The sequence below is a fragment of the Pteronotus mesoamericanus genome, unplaced genomic scaffold (genome assembly GCF_021234165.1).
Source record: "Pteronotus mesoamericanus isolate MK-2021 breed Mesoamerican mustached bat unplaced genomic scaffold, CSHL_Meso_final contig_220, whole genome shotgun sequence".
NCBI lineage: Eukaryota > Metazoa > Chordata > Mammalia > Chiroptera > Mormoopidae > Pteronotus > Pteronotus mesoamericanus.
The window spans coordinates 1,008,471-1,032,022 of NW_026555091.1; the positions used below are offsets into that span (position 1 = coordinate 1,008,471).

Consider the following 23,552-nt stretch of genomic DNA (forward strand, 5'->3'; position numbering starts at 1 on the left):
CAAATGAGAAGATGGGTAAATAGAGAGCAAGATAGATGTTCTCTCTGGTCCCTCAAGCTCAGAAGGTCTCAGCCATGGTTTGAAAATTTTAATGTTCTTGAGAACCACCTGGGGTGTTCAGGAAAAATGCTGATTTCCAGGTGAGAGACTCTGCAAAACGCTGGTGTGGGGCCTAGAATCTGCATTTAACAAGTGCCTAGTTTTATTGTTTTAAACCAATCTTCCTCTCTGACCAAAACTGGCCCGAAGACCAATCCTGCAGAGAAAGAGCATGACTTCCCGTCAGTCTAATGTAAAAGCAGCCCAAACCCCCTCATCTCCTCACACCTCAAACCTGGAGTCGATCCAGGCGTCCCTTCCAAAGTCACACAAACAGACGCCCTTCTAAAGAATGGAACACTTCAACCTTCCTGAGAGCCCCACCTCAGAAGACCAGAGATAAAACGCTCCAAATTAGAAGCTGGTATCTGTTGAATGGAAAAAGTAAGAACAAAAATGCCACCTATTTCCAGTTTAGAGATCTTGCTTAAATGTTGTTTTATGCCATGTTCTTGCATTAATCACAAAGGTTAACATGACAGTAGTAGCCTGATGGCTGTTTTATTGAACTGTATTCTCCCAGGCCTTGGGGACATTTTCTGTAACAGGAGAAAACAATAGTGATCCCATATAAACCACTGGCAGTGAAGTAGAAACCACCTTTTTCTAACAGTGCAACATAAAAATAAAAAGAAGAAGAAGAAATTATCTATCAGTGTGACCCCTCCAACTCACCTCCAATGCTCTGCAAACAAAACCAGAGTCTAGGGAAGTGGTAAAAATATTACATTGTAAAAAGATCCTGAACGTCCCCAGTGAACAGGAGGCAGGACGGAGAGGAGAGGTAGTTTTAGCCTCAGGCGCGCATCAGCGATCCTCATGGAGAAGGGCAGCAATTCAGAGAGTTCCTATTTACTCTTTGTCTGAATCTTCTAGGTACTTTTCCCCTTAGACAGACACATGTGCTTCTGAGCGTCGCTTTTCCCTAAGCCTAAAATAACAACTCACATATGTCCTTCACATTTCCTTCCGTTATTCAGCATAGAAAAGATGCTCCCATTTGGAAAACATTCTCATAAATTTCTTAGTACTTGTATAATCACCTATATTTATGGCCACAATAAAGGAAGGAATTAAAAATAAAAGATGCTTTTAAAGTTCCTAAGACTCTCACTGAATGTTTCAGGTTCAATTATGAAAATCAATGCAACTTCATAGTGGTGTTATGAAACATCAAATCTTATGTGAAGTGATTTCACTAATTAAATGGGAAACGTTGCTGTCAATCACTGACATATTGTGCATTAAAGAAGTGGTTGAAGAGGAGTGAGAGAAAACGTGTGTCTTCTTCCTGTATCCTTCTTCGGTATCCTTCCTACTCTTAAGATGAGTTAAGAAGGGACATTAAATTGGTAAGGTAGATTCTACACTTGATCTTAGCAAAAAGACTGAGGAGCAATTCACATGTTAGAGTGGTTATCATCAACAAGGCAACTAATAAGTTTTGGAGAGATTGTGGAGAAAAAGAAACCCCCATACACTGCTGGTGGGAATGTGAATCAGTGCAGCCATTATGAAAAGCAGTATGCGGTTCCTTAAAAAAAAAGAATAGAGCCCTGGCCAGGGTGGCTCAGTGCATTGAGTGCTGGCCTAGGGACGGAAGGGTCACTGGTTTAGTTCCCGGTCAGTGCACATGCCTGGGCTGCAGGCCAGGTCCCCAGTTAGGGGTGTGAGAGAGGCAACCAATCGCTGTTTCTCTCATACCTCATGTTTCTCTCCCTCTCTCTCTCTCCTTTCCCCTCTCTAAAAATAAACAAATAAGTGCTTCCCAGATAAGGTTACATTAGAGAAGTTTATCATCACCAAGCCCTTATTATATGAAATGTTAAATGGACTTATCTAAGAAAAAAAAGATCAAAACTATGAATAGTAAAATGACAACAAACTCACAACTATCAACAACTGAACTTAAAAAACAAAAACAAAAACAAACTAAGCAAACAACTAGAACAGGAACAAATCACAGAAATGGAGATCACATGGAGGGTTATCAGTGGGGAGGGGAGAGGAGGGGGAGAAGGGGGGAAAAGGTACAGGGAAGAAGAAGCATAAATGGTAGGCACAAAATAGGCAGGGGGAGGTTAAGAATAGTACAGGAAATGGAGAAGCCAAAGAACTTCTATGTACAACCCATGGACATGAACTAAGGGGGGGCGGGCACCGGGGGGAATGGTGAAGGGAGGGGTTGCAGAGGGGAGGGGGATAAAGGGGAGAAGAAAATGGGACAACTGTAATAGCATCATCAATAAAATATGCTTTAAAAATTAAAGTAAATAAACATGAATAAATAAAATCTTTTAAAAAAAGAATAGAGTTGCCACATGGCCCAACAATCATTCTCCTGGGTGTCTACCCACAAAACTTGAAAACATTTATTCATAAAGATATATGTACCCCTGTGTTCACTGCAGCATTATTCACAGTGGCTAGCACATGGAAACAACCGAAGTGTCCGTCAATAGATGGCTGGATAAAGAAGATGTGGTACATATATACAAAGGAATACTACTCAGCCTTAAGAAAAGATGAAATACTGCCATTTGCAGCATAGATGGATCTTAAGAATATCATGCTAAGTGAAGTACGTCAGATGGAAAAAGTCAAGAACCATTTGATGTCACTCACATGCAGAATATAAAGCTGAAAGCAGCAAATGAACAAAGACAAAAAAACAAACAAAAACTCAAAGACAGAGACAACAGTATGGTGGTTACCAGAGGAAAAGGGAGGGAGGTAAAAAGGGGTAAAGGGGGTCAAATACACGGTAATGAAAGGAGACCAAGCTTTGGGTGGTGAACACCATGGGGAACGATATACAGAGGATGTATTACGGAACTGTACACTTGAAACCTCTAGAATTTTATTAACCAATGTCACCCCAATACATTCAATAAAATTTTTAAAAAACAGACAGAAAATGGAAAGCCGAAAATCTCAGTATAGGGGGTCTCACAAATTCAGCTAGTGACTCTCTCTGAGACAAGAGAAAAGAACTATGAAATATATAACCGAAATGGCCCTAAAAGATTTTTTTCTTGACATTAAACTGATCAAGAAGCACTCTCACCCCCAATTCTATGAATAAGTAATTTAAATTATGTTCTGAAATTACCAGAGAAAGGCAAAAATGGCCTTAACCACAGTCAGAATTCTGGGATGTCCCTGAGTAAGCGGACATAACTCCATAGGTACCCACCACACAATGTCAACCAGCCCGGGGACCCTGGGCCTCGGCACAGCCTCACCCTCAAATTCTGAAGCTGAATCAGCTTCAACATGGCCAGGACGCCCTCCGACCAGTGGATGTAAATCAACACACACCTAGAGGAATATATCTGCTCTGGGACTCTTAGAAATATTCTGTACAATTCCAAGAGATTGCCTGATTGGGAGTATTCTGCACGATTTATATCTTAAACTCAAACATCTGTGTGACTTCAAATAGAACTTTTGGGCTTGGTGAGAGTCTTGGGAAAACAGCAGGGTATATGGAGAGGGTAAGGGCTTTGGGGAAGACATTCATGCCATAAAATTCTACTGGTAGCTTAGAGTGTACCTGAAACTCTGATATCAAACCATGCCCTGTCCCTAATTAACTGTCTCTCTTTTTTTAATCTCACTGAGTCTCCATTTATTCATCTATGAAGTGGACTTAGATTAGGTAATCATATATTGATACAATTTTGATCACCAAAGGTCCTTGGGATGTTGAGTATTTACAACTAGATCAAGTTTGATTTCTTTGGCCTAAGTCAGACTGAGCCCAATAAAGACTTATCACTAAAGGACTCCAAGGAAGCAGAGAGAATTGAAACCCACAGAGTTTGATTTCATAAAAAATTAGCATGATGAAAGCTGGAAAGACAGTGATACTGTTAAAACAGATAAGTAAAAGGGAAGAAAAGTTAAAAATCAGGAATGACTGGGAAATCTGTAAATGAACTATACATGAAAGCCCCTTATTTTTTAATGACAAATGTAACTGCACTTTTTACAGAGCCCCATGCACGTCATAAGACTTTTTCACTGGTGTTACCTTTAGTGCTTCTATAACTGCTGGTGGGTAGCTCAGTCCAACCATGTTTGATGTCCGTCTGTACATTCTGGCAAAGTCAGAGAGGGAGAAAAGGCATTATTACATCTTACAAAGAAGAATTAGCAGCCCACAGACTTATACCAAATATTGACAAATAATGAGAAGTCATGACCTCTGGCAACCCAAGGAATCTAGAAGTTCTTTTATAGCCTTTTTCGTAGTCCTTCAAGTGGCCTAACTGTAAAATTCAAACGAAATTAACACAATCTCAAACACATGAATTGTTGGAAACAAAAAATCAACCTATGTGGCTCAAATTGGAAATTAAAATTATTGAAATGGGTCGCCTGTTCCGCCAGAAGTGACTTATAGTTCAGCACAGACAGCATTCGATGTACAACTTTAACTAGGACAAAGAACTCCTCCGGGCAACCCACGTAGGACAGCTGTTCTTCAGGACTGCCAAAAACAAGCAGGAAAGTGTCCCAGGTGAACTGCGGCCTTTCTAAAACCTGTCAACGTACCATAGGATTATAAATCCTATGTACCATAGGAAGAATAGATCCATCTGTATGATAAAGGATTATAGGAAGCATCAATCAATTTCTGGAATCCACTTCTGGGGGCCGGGGGTGCAATTCAATGTCAAAGAACAAAATGGCTAACAAAATTGAGAAGCTGCATGGGGAACTCACACCCTTTCAATGAGCTTCCTTCCCTGGGTCAACACGCTGTCCCTGACCTGGTCCCAATGCAGACATCATCCATATATGTCACAGGACGATGGGTTAGATGATGTTCTTCGAAAATGAGAGACTGAACTCCAAGCAAATCTTTTCTAGTTAACAAAAAGAATCTGAGCAAAGGCAAAGCTTGTCCTGTTGTGCTACAGAGATTAAGGTCGCTATGTGTTTGCCATCTCTCCTTCAAGACCGTCTCCACCCAGACTTTACAGTATTTACAAAGATACCAAAACCACATCAAAGCAAATCTTCAGTTTGGGGTCATCGGGCGACAGTTGTGTTTACCTCTCCACAAATATCCCCGCCTGCACTGCATGCACGATGCTCTTGAACCGCGGCTTCTCCTCGCTCCTCCTGAGCATCATCCCCATCTGCCGCGTGAAGGTGGAGGCCAGCCAGTCTCGGACCTCAGAAGGCACCGCATCCGACTGGATGTCACTGAGCTCGTCCTCCGTGTCCAGCAGCCGCCTGAACACAAGAAACACACCCAGGACACTGAGATGAAACCTGAAGTTCGAGCTCTCTGTTTCAAACAGCTGCTCCTTGACTCAAACACACCAAATTAAACTGGTCACAGAAAAGACAGCCCCTTTTTGGTAAGTCTTGCAAAAGCTCACCATTTGCCCTTCAGGCATGGCCTTTCCACGATTTATGTTTTAGGATGGCTCTCTCTACCAGATGGGACAAAGGAGCAGAGTCAGAGGAAGTCACAGACAGTCCACGTCGGTTCTGTGGGCCTCAGAATCAGTGCACCCAGGAGCACCCAGAAATTTATTCCTGGGTTTATGGAATTTGAATGGTACCTAAAGCTGCCATTTAAAAATGCATTCATAGGGAGGTTCATTTCACAGATGGACCATGTGGCACTGTTTTTTTTTTAATTGAGATTTAAAGAGTTTGCTATAGACAACAATATTGTATTATACACTTTAAAGTTGCTAAGAGACTAGATCTTAATTGTTCCCACCACAAAAATATGCTTATTATGTGACAGAGGTATATGCTATCAATATATAAATGTGTGAAGTCAATGCATTATACACCTTAAACTTACATGTCATATGCTAATTATATCTCAATAAAAGAAATTTTTAGAAAAAGAATAATAAATAGACCATAAAGAACAATACTACCCAACCACATCAACCCAATGTCGACTGATACTCTCTTTAGTTTCATAGAACATCACAGAAACTTCGATGTCTAAATTCAAGCAAAATGTCCAAAATAAACAGTTGTTTATTTGAGCACAGAGATTTGTCATCTGTCAGGTGTGCTTAGCTGATTTTTTCAAACTTTTTCATAGGTCAGACCACTGGAACAGAACATAAATAGTACTAAAGTTACAATAAAACTTAAAATTGTGTTTTATACTTGTTTTAAGTCCTACTAAAAATAAGGAGTAAAAACAAGTGTTGATGAAAAGGCTTTTTTTTTTTTTTCATTCAGACACATCAGATAGGGGAAGGGGAGGATGTGTAACAGTTGGGCAAAAAAACCATGATATCCAATTTCCTTAAATTAGAGACCAAGCACGTTACCAAAAACTAAGCCACACAATTCTTAGATTCCTGGGAAATGTTTTCGGATTGGAACTGGGCATAGAAATGTAAGACAGCACAAACACTGACAACGGAGCCTGTCTGAATTTCAAAACGGAAGAGAAAAAAGCCTTTCATTTTCATCATTTCAGTATTTTTCAAAGGAAAAGCAATTCTGTTATTCTCAAGTGCATTTGGTAACTAGAAGTGCTTTAATACTTTTGGATAATTCAAGTGCAAAGAGTCTGCTAAGGAAATCAATAACCTACTGAGGACTGAAGGGGGAACACCGGGTGCTGAAGAGAAAAATGCTCCTCCGTCACCTTCAGGCCCTCCGCTTACAGACGGGTTCTGTGAACTAAAGCAGGACCTCAGCATTCAGACTGAGACTAATGATATGCAACATTCTTAGCGGAACCCTACATTTGATTTAAAAAATCTAACCAGATTTTTTTACAATTACCTTTTCCCCTCTTACACGGTCTCACTGCATTACCATATTGGCCATGTGAGGTAAGTGCTATTGTATTTGCTCCTTTTTGTAGAGGAAGGGGTACAGAGGTTATGGGATGCTCAAACTTACTCCATTTGTTCGTGGAAACTAAAGTTTGAAGACCAGCCGTTTTGATGGCACCCCGTTTGTGCCATGGGACATTTCAGGAAAGCCATATAACAGGAAATTCCCCAACACTGCACTAACTTCTTGTCATTTTTAGCTTACCTGGTTTCATCGATGTACACAGACTCAAGCACTGTGGCCGCATATTCCAAATTCTTCTTAAGATCTACCACTGAAGCCTCCCCTCTCTCTAATTGTTTGACCAAAGACCGTAACCTAGGGGAAATAAAAGACATAATACAATTAGAATAAAGGAGACAAAGAATAATCCTACAATTATGGTGACACATTTTATAGCCATTAAATATTTTTATTTGCTCCACTATATTGAAAAGGATAATACGAATCTAAAGATGGAGCTGACCAGTATTTCTCAAGGAGCAAGTTATACAATAAATGTACACATTTTGGGGAAGCAAGAACAAAAATGTTCTCACCCACTGACCACCAGCATCACTTTCCAGCTACCTTTTCTCTTTCAAGAGTTCCCTGAATTATCAACGGTTTTGCTGCTTCTCTGACTATAATTGTTGTTGTCCTAATTGGATGTAGTCAAGCATGACCTGCAACAACATTATCAAGTTGAGATTCTGCTATGTGGACAGTACTTTGTTCACAGTAGCCATGGAGCATGGCAGCTTCCGGCACAAGGGTGTTCAAGACAGCGAGCAGATCGAAATCCCCACAATAACCTTAGAGGGCTACAAAGGTGAACATGAAGACAGATTATTTCTTTCACTGGACAGGAAAAATCCCTTAGAAGCAGGTAAGTACCCTACTTAGAAAAAAAAAAGTGAGAATGGATGATAAACCAAGGTACTGAGCACAAGACCTTCCCCAAAGCTAGTCAAGAGTTCCAGGGAGTGTAAGAGAAATAATAAAGCATGCTCTCCTCAGAAAAGGACTTAGGATGCAGGTCATAAAATTCCAATAGACAATCCAAATCCAGCAACTGGGAACACTAAGTACCACAGAGACTTGGAGGTAGGACAACACTCCAGACAGACAGCCAGCAAACAAGAGAAGAAACCTGGAGGACACTTCACAGCACACTGGCTATTACTACCAGGCAAATTATTGGATTTCTCTGTCAGCTATAAAATGCCAATCCAACCACCCCATTCCCTAGGTGGCTATAAATGTTCAATCAAATTGATACTGATACAGTCACACCCCCCATATAACCCACCATTGGTTTCTTCTCACCTTTAGTGAGATATAATTGACATATCACATTGTTTAAGATGTACAATGCGATGATTTCATACATGTATAAATTGGAAAATGATTACCACAATATGGTTAGTTAACACATCCATCACCTCACCTAATTACAATTTTTTGTGTAGTAAAAATATTTAATATTTGCTCTCACAGAAACCTTGATATATGCAATACTCACAAGCAATACTTGCTAACTATAGTCATCATGCTGTACCTGAGGTCCCCTGGACTCACTCATCTTATAACTGGAGGCTTGGTCTCTTTGACCAACATCTCCTCATTTCCCAGTTTTTTCTTTATAAAGGCAAGTGCTATCATTATTGTCATTGTTGTTATTTGGTAACCTTGATCATCGTAAGTATGAGAAACATTCTAGCAGGACACTTCAGATTATTATCAAGTCTCCATTTGCTAAGGCTGACCTCACCTTCCTGACTTGAAAATACCCTCTGACTTGCAGTCATACGAGAGAAGTTGGACTTCTTGGCAATACGTAAACTGCTCTCTTCTAGATCCACATGAAAATGATCAGCAATAAAAAAGAAGGAAAAACTCTAGATCAACCTTAAAAAGTAGGCAAGAGGGTCAGCCATACAAAAGAAATTCCCTGGAAATTCAATGATGCAGATTACAGAGGAAATTCCATTTGAGTCACCACCTGACTTTGTGAGTCGAACAAGGGAAGGGAAATACACAAAGCACATCAGCAGAGGGCCCTGCCCCCTGGAGGTGAGGTCGGCCCTGGGGCTCCCCTAGCTGCGTTAGGGGCTGTTGTGGGTTTTGGAGGCCACTCAGGACAGGGAGTTGGCACAGAAGGGCTTAGAGTCACTCACTTGTACAGAGACAGCCAGTCTGCCAAAGAGCGGGGCACTGCAGCGGCGGGCCCTGAGCGCCGCTCCAAAGAAGGAGTGGAAGCTCTTCAGCGAAGCACGTTCCTGGCTGGCCAGCCCCTAATGCTCCCTCTCACCTCCGGGGGCCAGTGACCCCCCGGGTTGTTTGGACTGTCCACTGACAAAGCAAAGCGAAGGTAAATTGAAACTTTTTTTTTCCTCCCTTCATTTGGAGCTTTAAGTTCCTACCAGGAATTGTCATGAAGCTCTAACGGGGCCCAACCCAGTTCTTAAAACCTAAGAGAAAAGGACAAAACATAAAAAATGATGAGGGAAAATAGAAGATGAACAGAAGAACCCAATGGTCCTGTCCCCTCATAATGAGGCTTCCATAAGAAATAATCACACACAGGTGACATTAATCAGGCCAGTTTCCCTAGATGGAACAAAAAGCTGTATAAACAGATGAAAAGGGATCAAGTAAAAACAGGAAAAAATAAATAAATGAAACCATCTAATGTATGCAGTTATAATTTTTTATTTCAAAGAATAAAGGAAAGACCCTGAAAATCTTTGAGAAAATAAAATACATTACTTCCAAAGTAACAAAAATTCAAGCTGGCCATAGACTTCTAGCCTGCCGAATACCAGAAAGCAATTTAACAACAGCAGCAAGTTTTTAAAATGATGTGGTATAATTCAAGACATTTATATCTATATTTCATATAGTTGCCATGTATACATGAAGCCAACATATATATTCTCAGGTGTGGACAAATTCAAAACTTCATCTAAAAATGCTTTTCAGAAAACAAGCACTTGAAGCATATTCTGTGACAGCAGTCTCTCAAAGGGGGCAAATTCGTGGGTCCCCAACTAAATGGATTGTGCATTCATGACTTAACCAAGCCAGCTTTTACAAGCTAGACAAGCAGTTTAACAGATAAAAAAAAAAAGTGGCAGATGAAATATAATGCTAATTCTACAAAGATGAGTTAGCACGACAACAACTTCCTTCTTTTCCTAAGACAAGCTCCTCTTCCTGGTACAAATGCTTCCTATGTCACTTTTTAAATTACGAGTTAAAACCATTAAAAACATTTACTGTTGCAAATGTCACGTATTTGAGACAGCAGAAACCAAAGCATCTTCCTTCAAATTCTCACTTCACTTGTATTTCACCAAAGCGCTTCAGAACTTAGATTTCTACCACCTGCATGGAGCGCTGAGCCAAAAGGGAGTCCCATGGGACCAAAGGCCCGTGGAGTTCATTGCCAGGGCCCGGGCATGGGCCGGGGCTAACACGCCTGCCACAGGCCCTGCACCTCGACACGCCCAGGGTGTACAGGGATACACGCACACGAAGGAGGGGGCCAGGCACCACAGTACCAGTGTCATTCATTTCTGAAAGAGCCGCTTCAAGTCCTGACTCTTGACTCTTGTGTGATAGGCCAAAGGATCCTACTTAAGAACTAATTACAGTCAAAGTACAATCAAAAGGATTAAGGCCACGGCATGGAGTGTCCCTTAATCTCCACTACTGTTAACAATATTGGGGACATCAAGTCACCAAGACCCTCCTATCTCTTACGATCCGGCCACCAGGACCCCAGGCCAGGGCAAGACTGGTGCTCCCAGGAAAAGCACCACTTCGGATCCCACTCAGCACTTCCGACTGGCAGCACTGAAAATCAGCGCCTCAGGAAGTCCCAGACTTTGTGCCACAACAAGCAGAAAATCAGCAGCATGGCACTTCCCCCAGAGCGGGTCGCCAGGAGCACCAGACACCAGGCACAGCCCCATTTGTGTATCCAGCGTGTGGACTTGACTCAACAGAAAGCTGGACACAGAAGCAAACATGTCACCAGGGGCTTTAACAAACCCAGAGAAGAAATGACACAGAATAAAGTACCTTCGGATGCCTAAATGGTACCAGAAGTTCAAGTCTACCCCCATCCTTCCAGCTTATGAGACAAGCAGGAGATTCTACCAACACCCTGGCAGACAGTGACGGGAACCTTGGAGAACACCCAGCCAACATTCACCTCCCTCTATATTCAAGGACAACTAAACAGGGGAATAAAAAATCTGTGAAAAATTCAACAGGAAGGAAGTAGACAATACAGCACTCATAATGCAGAGAAAAGACTCACTTTTGAAAAGAAAATTCACTACAGGAAACAGAAATACATTTTAGGGAGCACCTGTCTGCTTTGTGTTCAATGAAATTCAAGAAAACAGATCTGTGAAACAAAAGGGAAAGCTGAAATCATAATGTGATACAAAGTGAACATATTGAGAAAGAAGAAATTAAAAAGAAAAGGTGATATGAACTTAAAAAGAAAACCTAAATGGTGACCAACTTCCTACACATGCAGCCCATATTTGGACGAGCAACCACTACACACAAGCTATAGCTGCTCCATTCCCATACAGCTGCCAGCGCTCTGCTTTTTGCCTCTGCCACACAAATGTTAGGACATTCCAAGTGTCCCTAGTTTTAAAAACTGTCTACCTTTAGGATGGCATTCAGGTGGGTGCTGTTCTAATGGCCTCTCAGCCCACCCTTTCCCCTTGAAGGGGAGAAATCACCCTTTCCAAATAGCTCTTTGCCACTGGTCACCAACTAGTCTCAAAAACTGAAAAATTTCCTAAAGTTTCTGGGAATAAGGAGACCTCCTCACTATTTTCCATTATAGTACAGGTTTTCCCTAATCCTGATTCCATCTTAAGAATGTTGTCCAGCCCTAGCCAGGTGCCTCAGTTGGTGGGAGCATCACCCCATACACCAAGATGTTGTGGGTTCGATCCCTAGTCAGGGAGCATTATTAGGTTGCAGGTTCAATCCCCAGTCAGGGTGCGTACAGAAGGCAACCAATCAATGTTTCTCTCTCACATCAACGTTTCTGTCTCACATCTCTCTCTCTCTCCCCCCCTCCCTTCCTCTCTCTCTAAAATCAATAAACATATCCTTGGGTGAGGATTTAAAAGAAAAAAAAAACTGTCTAAAAATAGCCAAGATCATTCATACCTGTATTTAAGGTATTTCTGTTAAACTTGGAGAAGACAATAAAGGCAGGAGAGCCCAAGTGCCTGCTTTTGTTTTCCTGGCAGTTTGTCTGGATGCTTCTTCGTGGGAATTCATTTTACCTAAAAGGCCAATGTCCCCAAGGACAGGCCCCATGGTAAGCTGTGGTTCCATGTGTCTAGTTTTTTCCTACTACTCAAAGACATCTTTTGGTCTGAACACCCAAAGGAAGGGAGAAAGTGAGAAGATGGAGGAAGGGAAAAGGAAAATATACATGAGTAACAATAAAAGTTTCTCTTCTGAGTGAATGTTCATAGTTTCCAGCACTCCATCCATTTCTGTCACTGTGGCTGCCAAATAATAGCTCCAGTATAGAAGGGTAACACCATTTTAGGAAGAGCTTATGCTTTCAAATTCTGGCAAGATGCCTTTTTGTTAATCTGGTGTGTGATGTCATGGTGGATGAACCACTGCCCCTGTACATGAGTCTTTCATTTCTCCACATACCCCCTCTGCTTTCCATGCGCTCCTTTGCTCTTATGAAATGTTGCACCACTTTAGTTCTCTGTGCCCTAAGTCTAGAACAAGCCCTGGTCCCTGAGTTCCATGACACCATGCCAGTGTTGGATGTATAAAAGTGTTAGAAGAGAGGAACTAAATGCGGAAATGCCTGAACATACTATTTTGAAAGGCTGTTACAGTAGAAGAAAGCCTTCTTTCCCCCTAACAAAGATAATTTATAAGACCCATGAGGTTTTCTTTATTAGGAAGCAACTTTTTGACTCAACTTCATCACTTAGAAAACTCCACAATGCAGCAGGCACTGTTCCCAGCCAAATGAGGTTCTGAAAATCCTATGCCTTGAGAACACATATTTGTTGAGCTTTCAACACTGCTAGAATGAAATCATCAGAAAAGCACAAGCACACATAAACTGGAATAAAAAGACATAGAACATACTTTCCTACATCTGTCTATTCTGCCCAAGGTCATTCCCTTTGAGAACGGATGAGCAGCTTTTAAGATGTTGGTGTGACCATGGGTGACTGTTGTCTTGGACAGGCTCTGTTTGGTTGGAAAGACTGTAAAAGGAAACTGGGTCGTTCACAGCACTTCCTCACATGTCCCCATGAATCATGAGTCTTAAAAACTCATTTGAATAAAACAATCACTGTTTCTGTTCCTCACATCCGTGGATTTGTAAGCCAAAGGTGTCCCTGTGTACTTTGCACACACCTGTCTCCTCCATGTCCCTCCCACCCCCTGCCACTTACCTAAATGCCATAGAAAGGAAATTAAAACCACTCCCCAAATGAAATGCCTGAAGTGACTTTCAGGCTTATGTTTGAATGTCATCCATGACGCCACCTGGATAGTTTTCTGGTGATGTGTTTGTTTCTATAATTAAGATGACTGCACGGAGACACTCATTCAACACTGACTGGGGGATTTCTGGCTGCAGGCACTGTGATGGGCTCTAGAAATACAAACAAGGGGAATGCAGTGTCTTCCCTCAGGTAGGAAAGATGGGCAGCTCATCTGCACCTACCAAGCAGGACAGCAAGTGTGATGGCAGAGCTGTGACAAGGATGCCAAGAAAACAGAGGAGAAAAATCTCCAAACAACAAGGCCCTCTCTAGAGAAGGTGACATCAGAGCTGTCTTGAGACCAGACAGGCCAGGCATGCAAGATGGTCTGACAGAGACAGAGAAATAGCAGACTCTGGACTTAGAAAGCAGCCTAAAGACTGCAATCCATCCAGAAAATTCCATGGGTGGCTGGAACTCGGGGGCTAGTGAAGAGATAAAACTTTAGAAGAAGACAGAAGCCAGACCCTGCTATGATTTCTTTAGCATTCCAAGGTAAAGAAATTTAATTTTCTCCTGGCGATAAGGAGGAGCCCCTGGAAATTTTTTAAATGGGGTGAAGGGGTAGCATAATAAGATTTGCAAGTTAGAAGGATCAATCTAGCAGAAGAGTAGAAGAATGCAGGCACTTAGTGAGGGGGATATTCTATATGTTTTTGTTGTAAATAGGCTTGTCTGGTACCCTGAATGGTGCAGGACAACTATTCCCTCTCATACATTCTGATAGGGTATTAAATGAATTTGGTGGTAATATGGATCACTGCTTTCAATAGTTTCTGGGAAAGGGCTTGTTCTGGGCATGTCGTTTCCTGATTTAGTAGCCTCTAAACCAAAAAACAAGAACACCAACAAAAATAATGATTGGCAAAAAGAGCTCAGTTATATAACTTATACCTTTTGTCAATGCCATAAATAAAACAGAAGCATGCTTCTATGATTCCCAAGTACACATGCTTAAGGTAGATGTACACATAGATTTAAATAAATTACTGAGCTATAATTAATATTTCACTTAAGAATTATTAGGTTTATATCTATATGTTTACGTACCTCTAATATAAGTTATTAACTAGTTAAAAAAATTACTAAGGTTATTGAAGATTTTAAACAGTATCATTAACAAAATTGACCCAACTGAACACGACATGTACTGAACACGACATGTACTGAACATGACAGTTGCAGAGTACAACATCCTCTTCAAGTGTACATGTGGCAGTTATCACAACTGGCCACATGCTAGATCATAGCAAAAAGTCTCAACAAATTTCAAATAATTGAAATCATACAGATCATGTCTTTTGACAACACTGAAACTCAACTTGAAATTAACAGTAAAAAAAATGACTGGAAATATTCCAAATGTTTGGAAATTTAGGAATATACTTCTAAATAACCATGGGTCTAAAAGTAAATTAGAAAATAATTTTAAATTTTAATGAAAATATGATACATCAAAATTTATGGCATGCAGTGGTAAAGCAGTGCTTAGAGGAAAATGAATGGCCTTGAGTAAATATATTAGAAAAGGAGAAAATCTGAAAATAAGAGGTTTCATTAACTAGCTCAAGAAATTAGGGGAAAAAATATTACCCAAAGAAAGTAAAAGACAGCAATAAATAAATACAAAAACAATTAAGTAAAAAACAAACTTATAACAGAAATAATCGACAAAGCCCAAAACTGCATCTTTGAAAAGCTTAATAAGTCAAAGATTCAAAAAAGAATAGTATTACAGATCCTACAGACATTCAAGAGTGATAAAAACATCATAAATATTTTTCTGTAGATATTTAAAATTTAGATGAAATAGAAAAATTCCATGAAAAATTTATCAAAACTGACACAAGAAAAAACATAGAGTATAAGTACTTCTCTATCTATTGAAGAAACTGAATCCATAGTTGAATATTTTCCCACACACACCCCCAAAAACCTGACAGTGTTAAATCACATTATCAATGAATTCATCTAAACATTTGAGGCAGAAGTAACACAGTCTGCCAGAGAAAAAGCAAAAGACAAAAAAACCTTCCAACTCATTTTATGTGGCTAGTGTATTCTTGATTCCTAAACCAAACAAGAGCATTATAAGAAGAGAACTATACAGGCCAGTCTCTCTCATGAACATACATGCAAAAATCATACACAAAATTTTGTCAAATTAAATCCAACAATAAATAAAAAGGAAAGTAAGCACCAAGCAAAACTACAAGAATGCAAGGTTGGTCAAACATTTTTAATCACTGAATTAATGTTATTCACTATTTTAACATGAATACAAGAAAAAAGGCATATGATCATTACAACAGATTTTTAAAAAGCATTTGAGAAAATACCTGTTCATAGTAAGTATCTTAACAAAGAAAGTATCCAAGTAAACTGCTTAAATATGATACTGGGTCTTTAAAACAAAAATGCTATAGCACACATTATACATAATACTGAAATATGGAAAGCTTTTCTGTTGAACTAGCTAACAAGATGAGGATGCCTATGAGCACTATTTCTCTTCAAGATTGTATGGGAAGTTTTCACCGGTTCAATAAGGAAAAAAGAGGAAATAAAAGATAGGAAAAGACTAAAAAGAAAAAATAAAACTGTCTCTACAGATGAAATAATACAAAGACAGGAAATCTAAAAGAATTTACAAATAAATGATTATATTTAAAAGGCGAATTAGGCAAGGTCATGGGATAAACAACAATAAACAATTAGAAAATGGTACTATCTAAAAACATCAAAATAAAAAGTATTTAGGAATAAACCTTACCAAAGACAAGAAAAGTGCTCTATGTAGAAAAGCTGTTAAATGTTATTGACAGAATTCTAAATGAGTCAAATAAATGGGAGGATAATCCACGTTCATAAATTTAAAAACAGTATTTTAGAAATATGAATTCTTCCTAAACTTAGCTATAGATTCAATGTAATCCCAACCAAATTCTCCACAGGTCATTTGGTAGAAATTGACAGACTGACTGTAAAGTTTCTTTGGAAATGCAAATAAGCAAATACCCTCAACATGGTTTTAATTTAAAAAAAGAACCAAGTGGAAGCATTTATACTCCCAAGTAGCAAAACATTCTTTTACAAAGCATTTCATTCTGGGCCTGCAACCCTCTCCCACCTTGGTCTTCCAGCCTTTTTCTCTCAACATCCAGCTGGTACGTGTAAGGATGTGCCTAAGTACTTTAATATTAATACAAGCGCAACATAAGTAAGCAAAAAAATCTGCCACAAGGAAAAATAAAACAGCCAAGTAGACACTGCTTTTGCATGATCCCATTCTACATGTGACGGTTCCAGTCCATTAGCATGGGCCCATTCTGTGGATACCCACTCAGGGGTATCACCACATCCTCTCTCGGTTGCTGTGGATTTTCTGGTGAATATTTACATTCTTTTTATTTTCATGAAGCTATGCCATGGAGCAGCCCTGCATATTCAGGCTTCAGCTAGTGGCCACTCCATACGGTAATTCCCCTTTCCGGGTGCATGTTTGCGGGCGTGAGAGTGAGGCAGTGTGTGCATGCGTGCATGCGTGCACGCTCCCTGACTGTGGACACTAGGCAGCAGGCACTGCTTGGTGCAAAAGAAGCTTTCCATTGTCATGGTGTTCTAGGAGGTATTATGACCCAGGGTTAAAGTTCCAATTCACTGTGAGTTTGTAATACTGATTTTGTTCCTTTGGCGTTCTTGTAGTGAGATAATGCAGTGATTTAGAAAGGCATTTTTTCCACATTGCTTATCATTCTTGATCTTATAAAAAATATTTCTCAAAAACCAATTTATCCCATACTTGCTTTTACCACCAGTCAGCTCCCATATTTTATGAAAAGGAAACAGTGCCTCAAAAAGCGCAGATTCACAATTATTCTAGGAAAACACCATCTCTCGACAAGATGACCCAAGGTGGCCAGAGCTTATGTGGAGAGCATGCTAATAGAAGAGCCAACTTCACTGGCCACTGCTCTTCAGGGAAAAGGAGTAAAAACAATGTGAAAGGAAATGCAGAGCACCATCAAAACATCATTCAGAGTCTACCACAGGCTGGGCTGGGGACTGTGGAGCTGGGGGGGGACTTGAAATCCTGCCAGGCTGCCAAAAAGGTAAGTTCCAGAAGCCAGTTTTCATTTGCAGCTATTCATGTGGCAAGAATCACCATCACTTTTCTCTGCTGATAAACATGTCACTTCAAAAACATCTGCTTCAATAGACCCGAGGAATGAGAACTAAATGCATCTTTGAATGGTGGTAATGAGAACAGGAAGATGAGCAGAAGCTAGAATAAAGTTTGCAGGAAGATTCAGGAAGGTTAAAACCGTACATAGACATGATTCTCTACATCTTAAGAGCCCACCCCGCCCTGGAGCCCACTTGATTTTCTTCCCTCAGTTCAGTTCCTTATTTAGTCTGAAATGCACTGTGTTGGTAGAGTTACCCAAATGCTATAGCTCACTCACCCAGCAAAATTCCAGGAATTCCACCACAAGAAACATACTGTATTTTAGCCAGATAAATTCAAGATTACCTATTTTCTCTATTTTTTCTTCTATAATAAGAGATAAAATTATTTCATGGATAAAAACCTGCAAAGAATGGCTAACAAGGTGCTGAATTAGCACAGCTACCTTCCTGAGGATTAATTCCAGAAGAATTATGGAATAAAACCACCCAACTCAAAGGAAACTGAAAAACTCTTAAGGTGGCTTGTTTTGAATGCATGGGGACAGTGCTATGCACATCCTTGGTCTGGGACAGACCCAGGGAAGACATGGTAGGAAAGGAGGTGAAATAGCCTGCTATTGTTCCCCTCCCTCGGCCACCTCGAGACAGCGGCTGCTGCACACCTTGGGGACTCCCAACTCTAAAAGGTCAAAAGACCCTGGAGGGTTCAGTCAGGGTCGTTTGTTCCCCCTTGTGGCTCCACTAGGTTCAACATAGGTTTCCAAGATGGAAAAAGGGTGTGGAAGGACATATGTGGGAGGTTCTTGTGAACCCAGGGAGACTTGGAATGCATTGCCTCTGGTCACTTCCCATTGTCTGCAATCCAGTCCCATGGCCACCTTTCCCAGAGAGAAGCTGGGAGGTGCCATCCATTGCATGCCCTGGAGGACCAGGAAGGAGGTTTGCTGAAGAGCCAGCAGATCTCAGCCACAACTACAAAACGGAACTGTCATCTATATGCGTTTTTTCCTCTGAAGTCTTTTGTTTCTACCCTGTTGAGAGTATCCAATGAATATGGTGTGTTAAAATGGCTTGTTAACGTTATAAGCCTATTAAACTGAGAGATGTGATCATCTGGATTATCAGATTACCTCCCAAAACTTGGGGGGAAAACGAGATAGTTCTCAAGGGAATCATCCTGAGTGAATAAAAGGTTACACACTCTATTATTCTATTTAGGGAACATTTTTGAAATGACATATAATGAAATAAAGGACAGATCAGTGGTTGTCAGGGGTTAGAGGGAGAGAAGAGTGGGACGACAGGTGTAAAAAGGGGAGCCCATGATGATGACCTGAGTGTGGTGACAGATGCACAACCCTACATACATAACAACATTGCACCGAACTAGACACACATGCACACACATGCACACGTGTATAATAAAACTGGGGAAATCTGAGGGAGATACGTGGCATATATTAACATCAATGTCTTGGTTGTACCAGTTTTGCAAGATACTTGTTGGAGAAAACTGGCTAAAGAGTTACATGGAAATCTCTTCACATTATTTCTTATTAAATGTGAATCCACAATTATCTCAAAATATAAAGTTTAATGAAAAAGAAAGGGACACCACCCTTCAGTTCAACGGAATATGGGTGCTCGTAGGCTCCACTTAAGTCGTCCTCACGCAGGCTGGTTTTATAAGGACCCCTTTCTTCACATGGTCTATTTAGTATTGATCTCCCAGGTCCTTCTTCTTCGCAGGCAGGAGAAAGAAAGAAACGTTCATGGGTGAGCTGTTAGCTGTGTCCGATGGCTTTGGAGAGGATTCAACAAGGGCTTATCACCAATGACGGTGGGAGCTCAGTGAGACCCAAAGACCAAAGGTTATTCCATGCTGAAGGTTCTCAGGGTCAACTGAGGACACTGAGATGCTAGCAAGTGGTCATCATACTAACAAGATGAGAGAAGAAGAATCCAGTGACTTTAGTAAAGAGTCACCGATTCCACCATCCACGGGCCACCATCCCTCAGAACCGCTAAGGTCTGAGGCACTTTCCCTCCTGCACATTCACTGTCCGTTTTCCGCTCATGCTCAGAAGTTAGTTTCCTTTTGAGGGTGAGTTCACTATGGTAGGCTGACCACGAGGGGTTTGTAAAGAAAGTCAGCAAGAGGGGCTGCGAGGCTGATGGAGGAGGAAAGTATTAAAATAGGCGAGGGCTGCCAAAGAGCCTGCCTGTCATGGTGATTGTGTTGTACTATATAGTCCTTCCCAATCAAATAGGGAAACGATTTGTTTATTATTCACACTTGAAGTTTGTTTTCAACATAGTCACCATTCAATTTCCTTCTCCCCACAAAGCATTTTTTAATAGCTTTGGGGGGGGGTTGGCGGGAGTTTTGACCTGCAGTGCATTATCATTCATTGCCTGTCTGTTCTAGCACATTCTAATAACTGAATGTGTCACAGCTAAAAACTGCCCCCTCACCTCCTGGCCCCCCCCTTTTTTTGCTATATATTAATAGAAAAAGATGAGTTGAGAGACTTTTTATTCATTCAAGTATCACCACTGAAATAGTGCCTCCCCTGGCCTTCGTAGTTAGCAACACAAGCTTGATATAGCTCAAGTAGCTAAACAAGGTAAAAGCTAACACAGGACCCAACTCCCATAGCTATTTAGGAACAAAACTCGTCCTCTGTTAGCTATTTTCCATCAGAATTTACAAGGAGAGTTGACTTACAAAGGAATTAGCAGTAATCCTACCAAATACTGATGAATCTATGTGGATAAAGCACTCCGCTGACTGCCCCAAATCAATTAGTCCTCATTGGTGATGACGGTCACTTTGGTGGTTTAAAATTATTACTTGGTGCTTTGCAGTTGGCCTTTCGTGTGCAGTGCGAGCCTCCACTGTACTAAGGCTTCCTCATTTAGCACTTTTCAAACCTCCTAAATCTCAGCACATCCGCTGTAAGATGTTTTTTAATGACACCTGAACCTACGTGGTGTCGTAATATGTTCTATTATTGAATATAAAAAGAGGAAATTTTTTCGGAAGAGATTTGTTGAGCTTTAGTTTCCAGCTCAGGGACTAGAAAGGAGAAGAAACAATGCTATTAAATGATTCTCTATTAAAGGGAAAAGAGAAACCGAGGGAGTCACAAAACATTCAACACTCGATATTGGCTCTTTGGAAGAGTACACGAGAACTGTAAAATCCCAAGGAGGGGTGGGGTGTTCACACCGATGTTACTGGGTTGCTAGAGAGGGAGTTTTCTGTTCTCCCTGCCAGGTCCCCCCCACACACACGCACCTGGGGCTCGGTGATGTCCCTGGCCCGGCTCTGCAGCAGAAGAGAGCCCTGCTCTGTCCACAACCTGGCAGAGCACAGGTCCACCAGAGCAGCTGCAACCCCTGGTTGTGGGTCTCCCTGCAGTAGAGAAGCTCAGCTTGTCCGGCATGGCCGTGAGGCCCCATGCACAGCCCGCGCCCCTCCCGTGCACGCCTCTGGCTCTGGGCTGCTCACCCCGCCTGCTGCAGACGGGGCAGGGAGGCTGCCTCCCCTTTTCGCTTCGTCTGGCATTTCCCTGAGCCAGACGCCATTGAAATCAGAAGTGAAAGCTGAAACCTGTGGCCTAAAGACCTACTGCATTCGTCTTCCTTCACCTAAAACCCAGTGCCTCCTAGGGCCGGGGTTTCTACCACCTGAATTCCCTGGTATTTCACAGGAAAGAGTATTGTGAGTTTACATTCTCCCCCTCCCCCCCCCGCAACCTGCTGTCAACAGCCATTCCCATCATGATGAGTCTCCAGAGAGCCGTGGAAAAAGAGTCTTGAGAAAGAAAAGTCCACGAAGTGAGCAGTGTTCTAGAGTCTGGAGGTGGGAGGATGTTAGGTCAGGGAAAGCTGACAGCTGAGGCTTTTTGGACACAAGAAGGAAGTAACCTCCAAGGTGACTCCCAGGACATCCTCACCACAACCCAGGGCAGGGCCATTAGAGCGCAAGCAGCTACTAGATGATGATTAGACAGAAGAGGACACAGTTTAGATCCTTCGAGTCTTGCTTGGCTCCTGGGCAAGGAGGAAGGCAGAAGGCATCAGAGGCCCCCTGTTCCCTGGAGAAGAACATGGGAAGCACCTGAAGCGCTGACCAGCGGGATCCCAGGGCGCCACCGTAGCCGTGGCACAGAGACCAAGGGAGACGTATCACCTGACCTCAGCAGGGTCACAGTGCCACAGGAACTGAGCAGGGCCATGTTGGTGGGAGGAACAGTCACAGAAGTTGGCTAGAGATGGCACTATGACTCACAGTGACAAGGGAACAAGAAGCATCGCCATGGAGACAAGAGATGCCAGAGGGCAATCTGAGAACACCTGGCCTGGTGCCGTCTTGGAGTGCAATGGGAGAGAAACAAGGAAATCTCAAAGTCTAAGTATTCAGCTTTTTCAAAAAGGGAATCACCTAAAAATTATTAAATTGCGTATTTTGTGAATTGGATTGTTATTAGTTTCTCTTTCTACCTTAATGTATCTCTCTCTCTCTGTCTCTGTCTCTCTCTCTCTCTCTCTCTCTCACACACACACACACACACACCCCATACCCATTGCAGACACAGACCCAGCAGGGTAGGGCTCATGACATCAGATCGTACACAGAAAGTACAGAAGCCACTGTTGCTTTGCGCATCTTGAGTGCACCGTGAACAAATGACTGGTGCTGCTACATACACAGCATCAAGTGCCTGCTCAGTGGAAGCCGGTGCAGAGGAAGCCGGCGGATCCAATGAAACACCTGTTACCGAGGCACTCACACCAAGCGTGGGAGGCAAATGCAAAAACAACATCTACAGCAAATCCCATGACAGAGGTATAACCAAATATTCAAGCACAGAGAAGAGGAAACTTACTCCTGGTGGTGGGTAGGACAAGACCATGTCATGCAAGTGGAATTCAACAGTTTGATTAACAAATATTTCATGGGCTCCCACACCAGGTCTACTTCTGTCCTGGGTCTGCGTGTCATGAGGGTACAGTCTGGTGGGGAAGGTGGACACAAAACGTATCAATTCCGTATAACATATCAAGTCCTAAAATGGGCTTGCACTGAACATTATGGAATTTACCAAAGAATTCACAAAGTGTGAGTGTCAACTTCAATTTTTAAGAACACTAGGAAGCCCCACGTTGAAAGCAACCAGTGTCAAAAGTTCTTCGACTCTCTGCTTTCTGCTTAGGAGTAAAGAGTCCTTTAAAAGAGACATTCTGAGAAGGGTTTGGGGAGAGCGATGAGATTATTTCCAAGGGATTTCCTTGCTTTGTTTAGAAGAACTGAGAAAGGTTTCTGAGAAAGACTACAAATAACCTGAAAACCAATAATCACTCGCGCAACCACCCTAGAACATCCCCAACGAAAATGCTGGGGTATAATTTTTCTCAGGTTTTATTGACCATGTTTCCTCACATTCCTCTACGTAACAGAGGATGTTTCTTACTTTGACACATGTAAAAAAGGGAGATGAAAATAAAGCTTCCTTTGGTTTGTATTCTTTTAAAAATATCCGAGAAGATTCCAAATGGAATAAGCATTTCGCAATTGATGAGCACGGCGGCCACAGGCGCTCTCCTTTAAGGCCTCCCGCTAGTTTCGAAACCTTTGAAAACCTTTGTTTTATTTGTATTCCAAAAAAAATACTTGGTAATTGTAGAAAATTTATAAAATACCTATCAAGAAAAGAAAAGAAAAATCACATCAAGTTGTACCACCTAGAGATAACAATGATGACCCATAGATAGAAGGTGAAATGATTTTTTAAACTTCTCCACACCAATCACTCGGTAGAATACTTTTATACTTAATACATTACCAATATCTTCCAATGTTTTTGC

The 23,552-nt window shown here is 41.4% G+C and overlaps 1 protein-coding gene across 1 annotated transcript in view; it reads right to left on the reverse strand.

Annotated features, from left to right (window-relative positions):
• The window catches only part of PDE1C (phosphodiesterase 1C), a 431,124-nt gene that overhangs the window by 78,633 nt on the left and 328,939 nt on the right, over positions 1-23,552 (reverse strand). Inside the window, 3 exon segments of the mRNA XM_054571335.1 lie at positions 4,136-4,202; positions 5,164-5,346; positions 7,141-7,254. Coding sequence (XP_054427310.1) covers positions 4,136-4,202; positions 5,164-5,346; positions 7,141-7,254 — 364 coding nt within the window.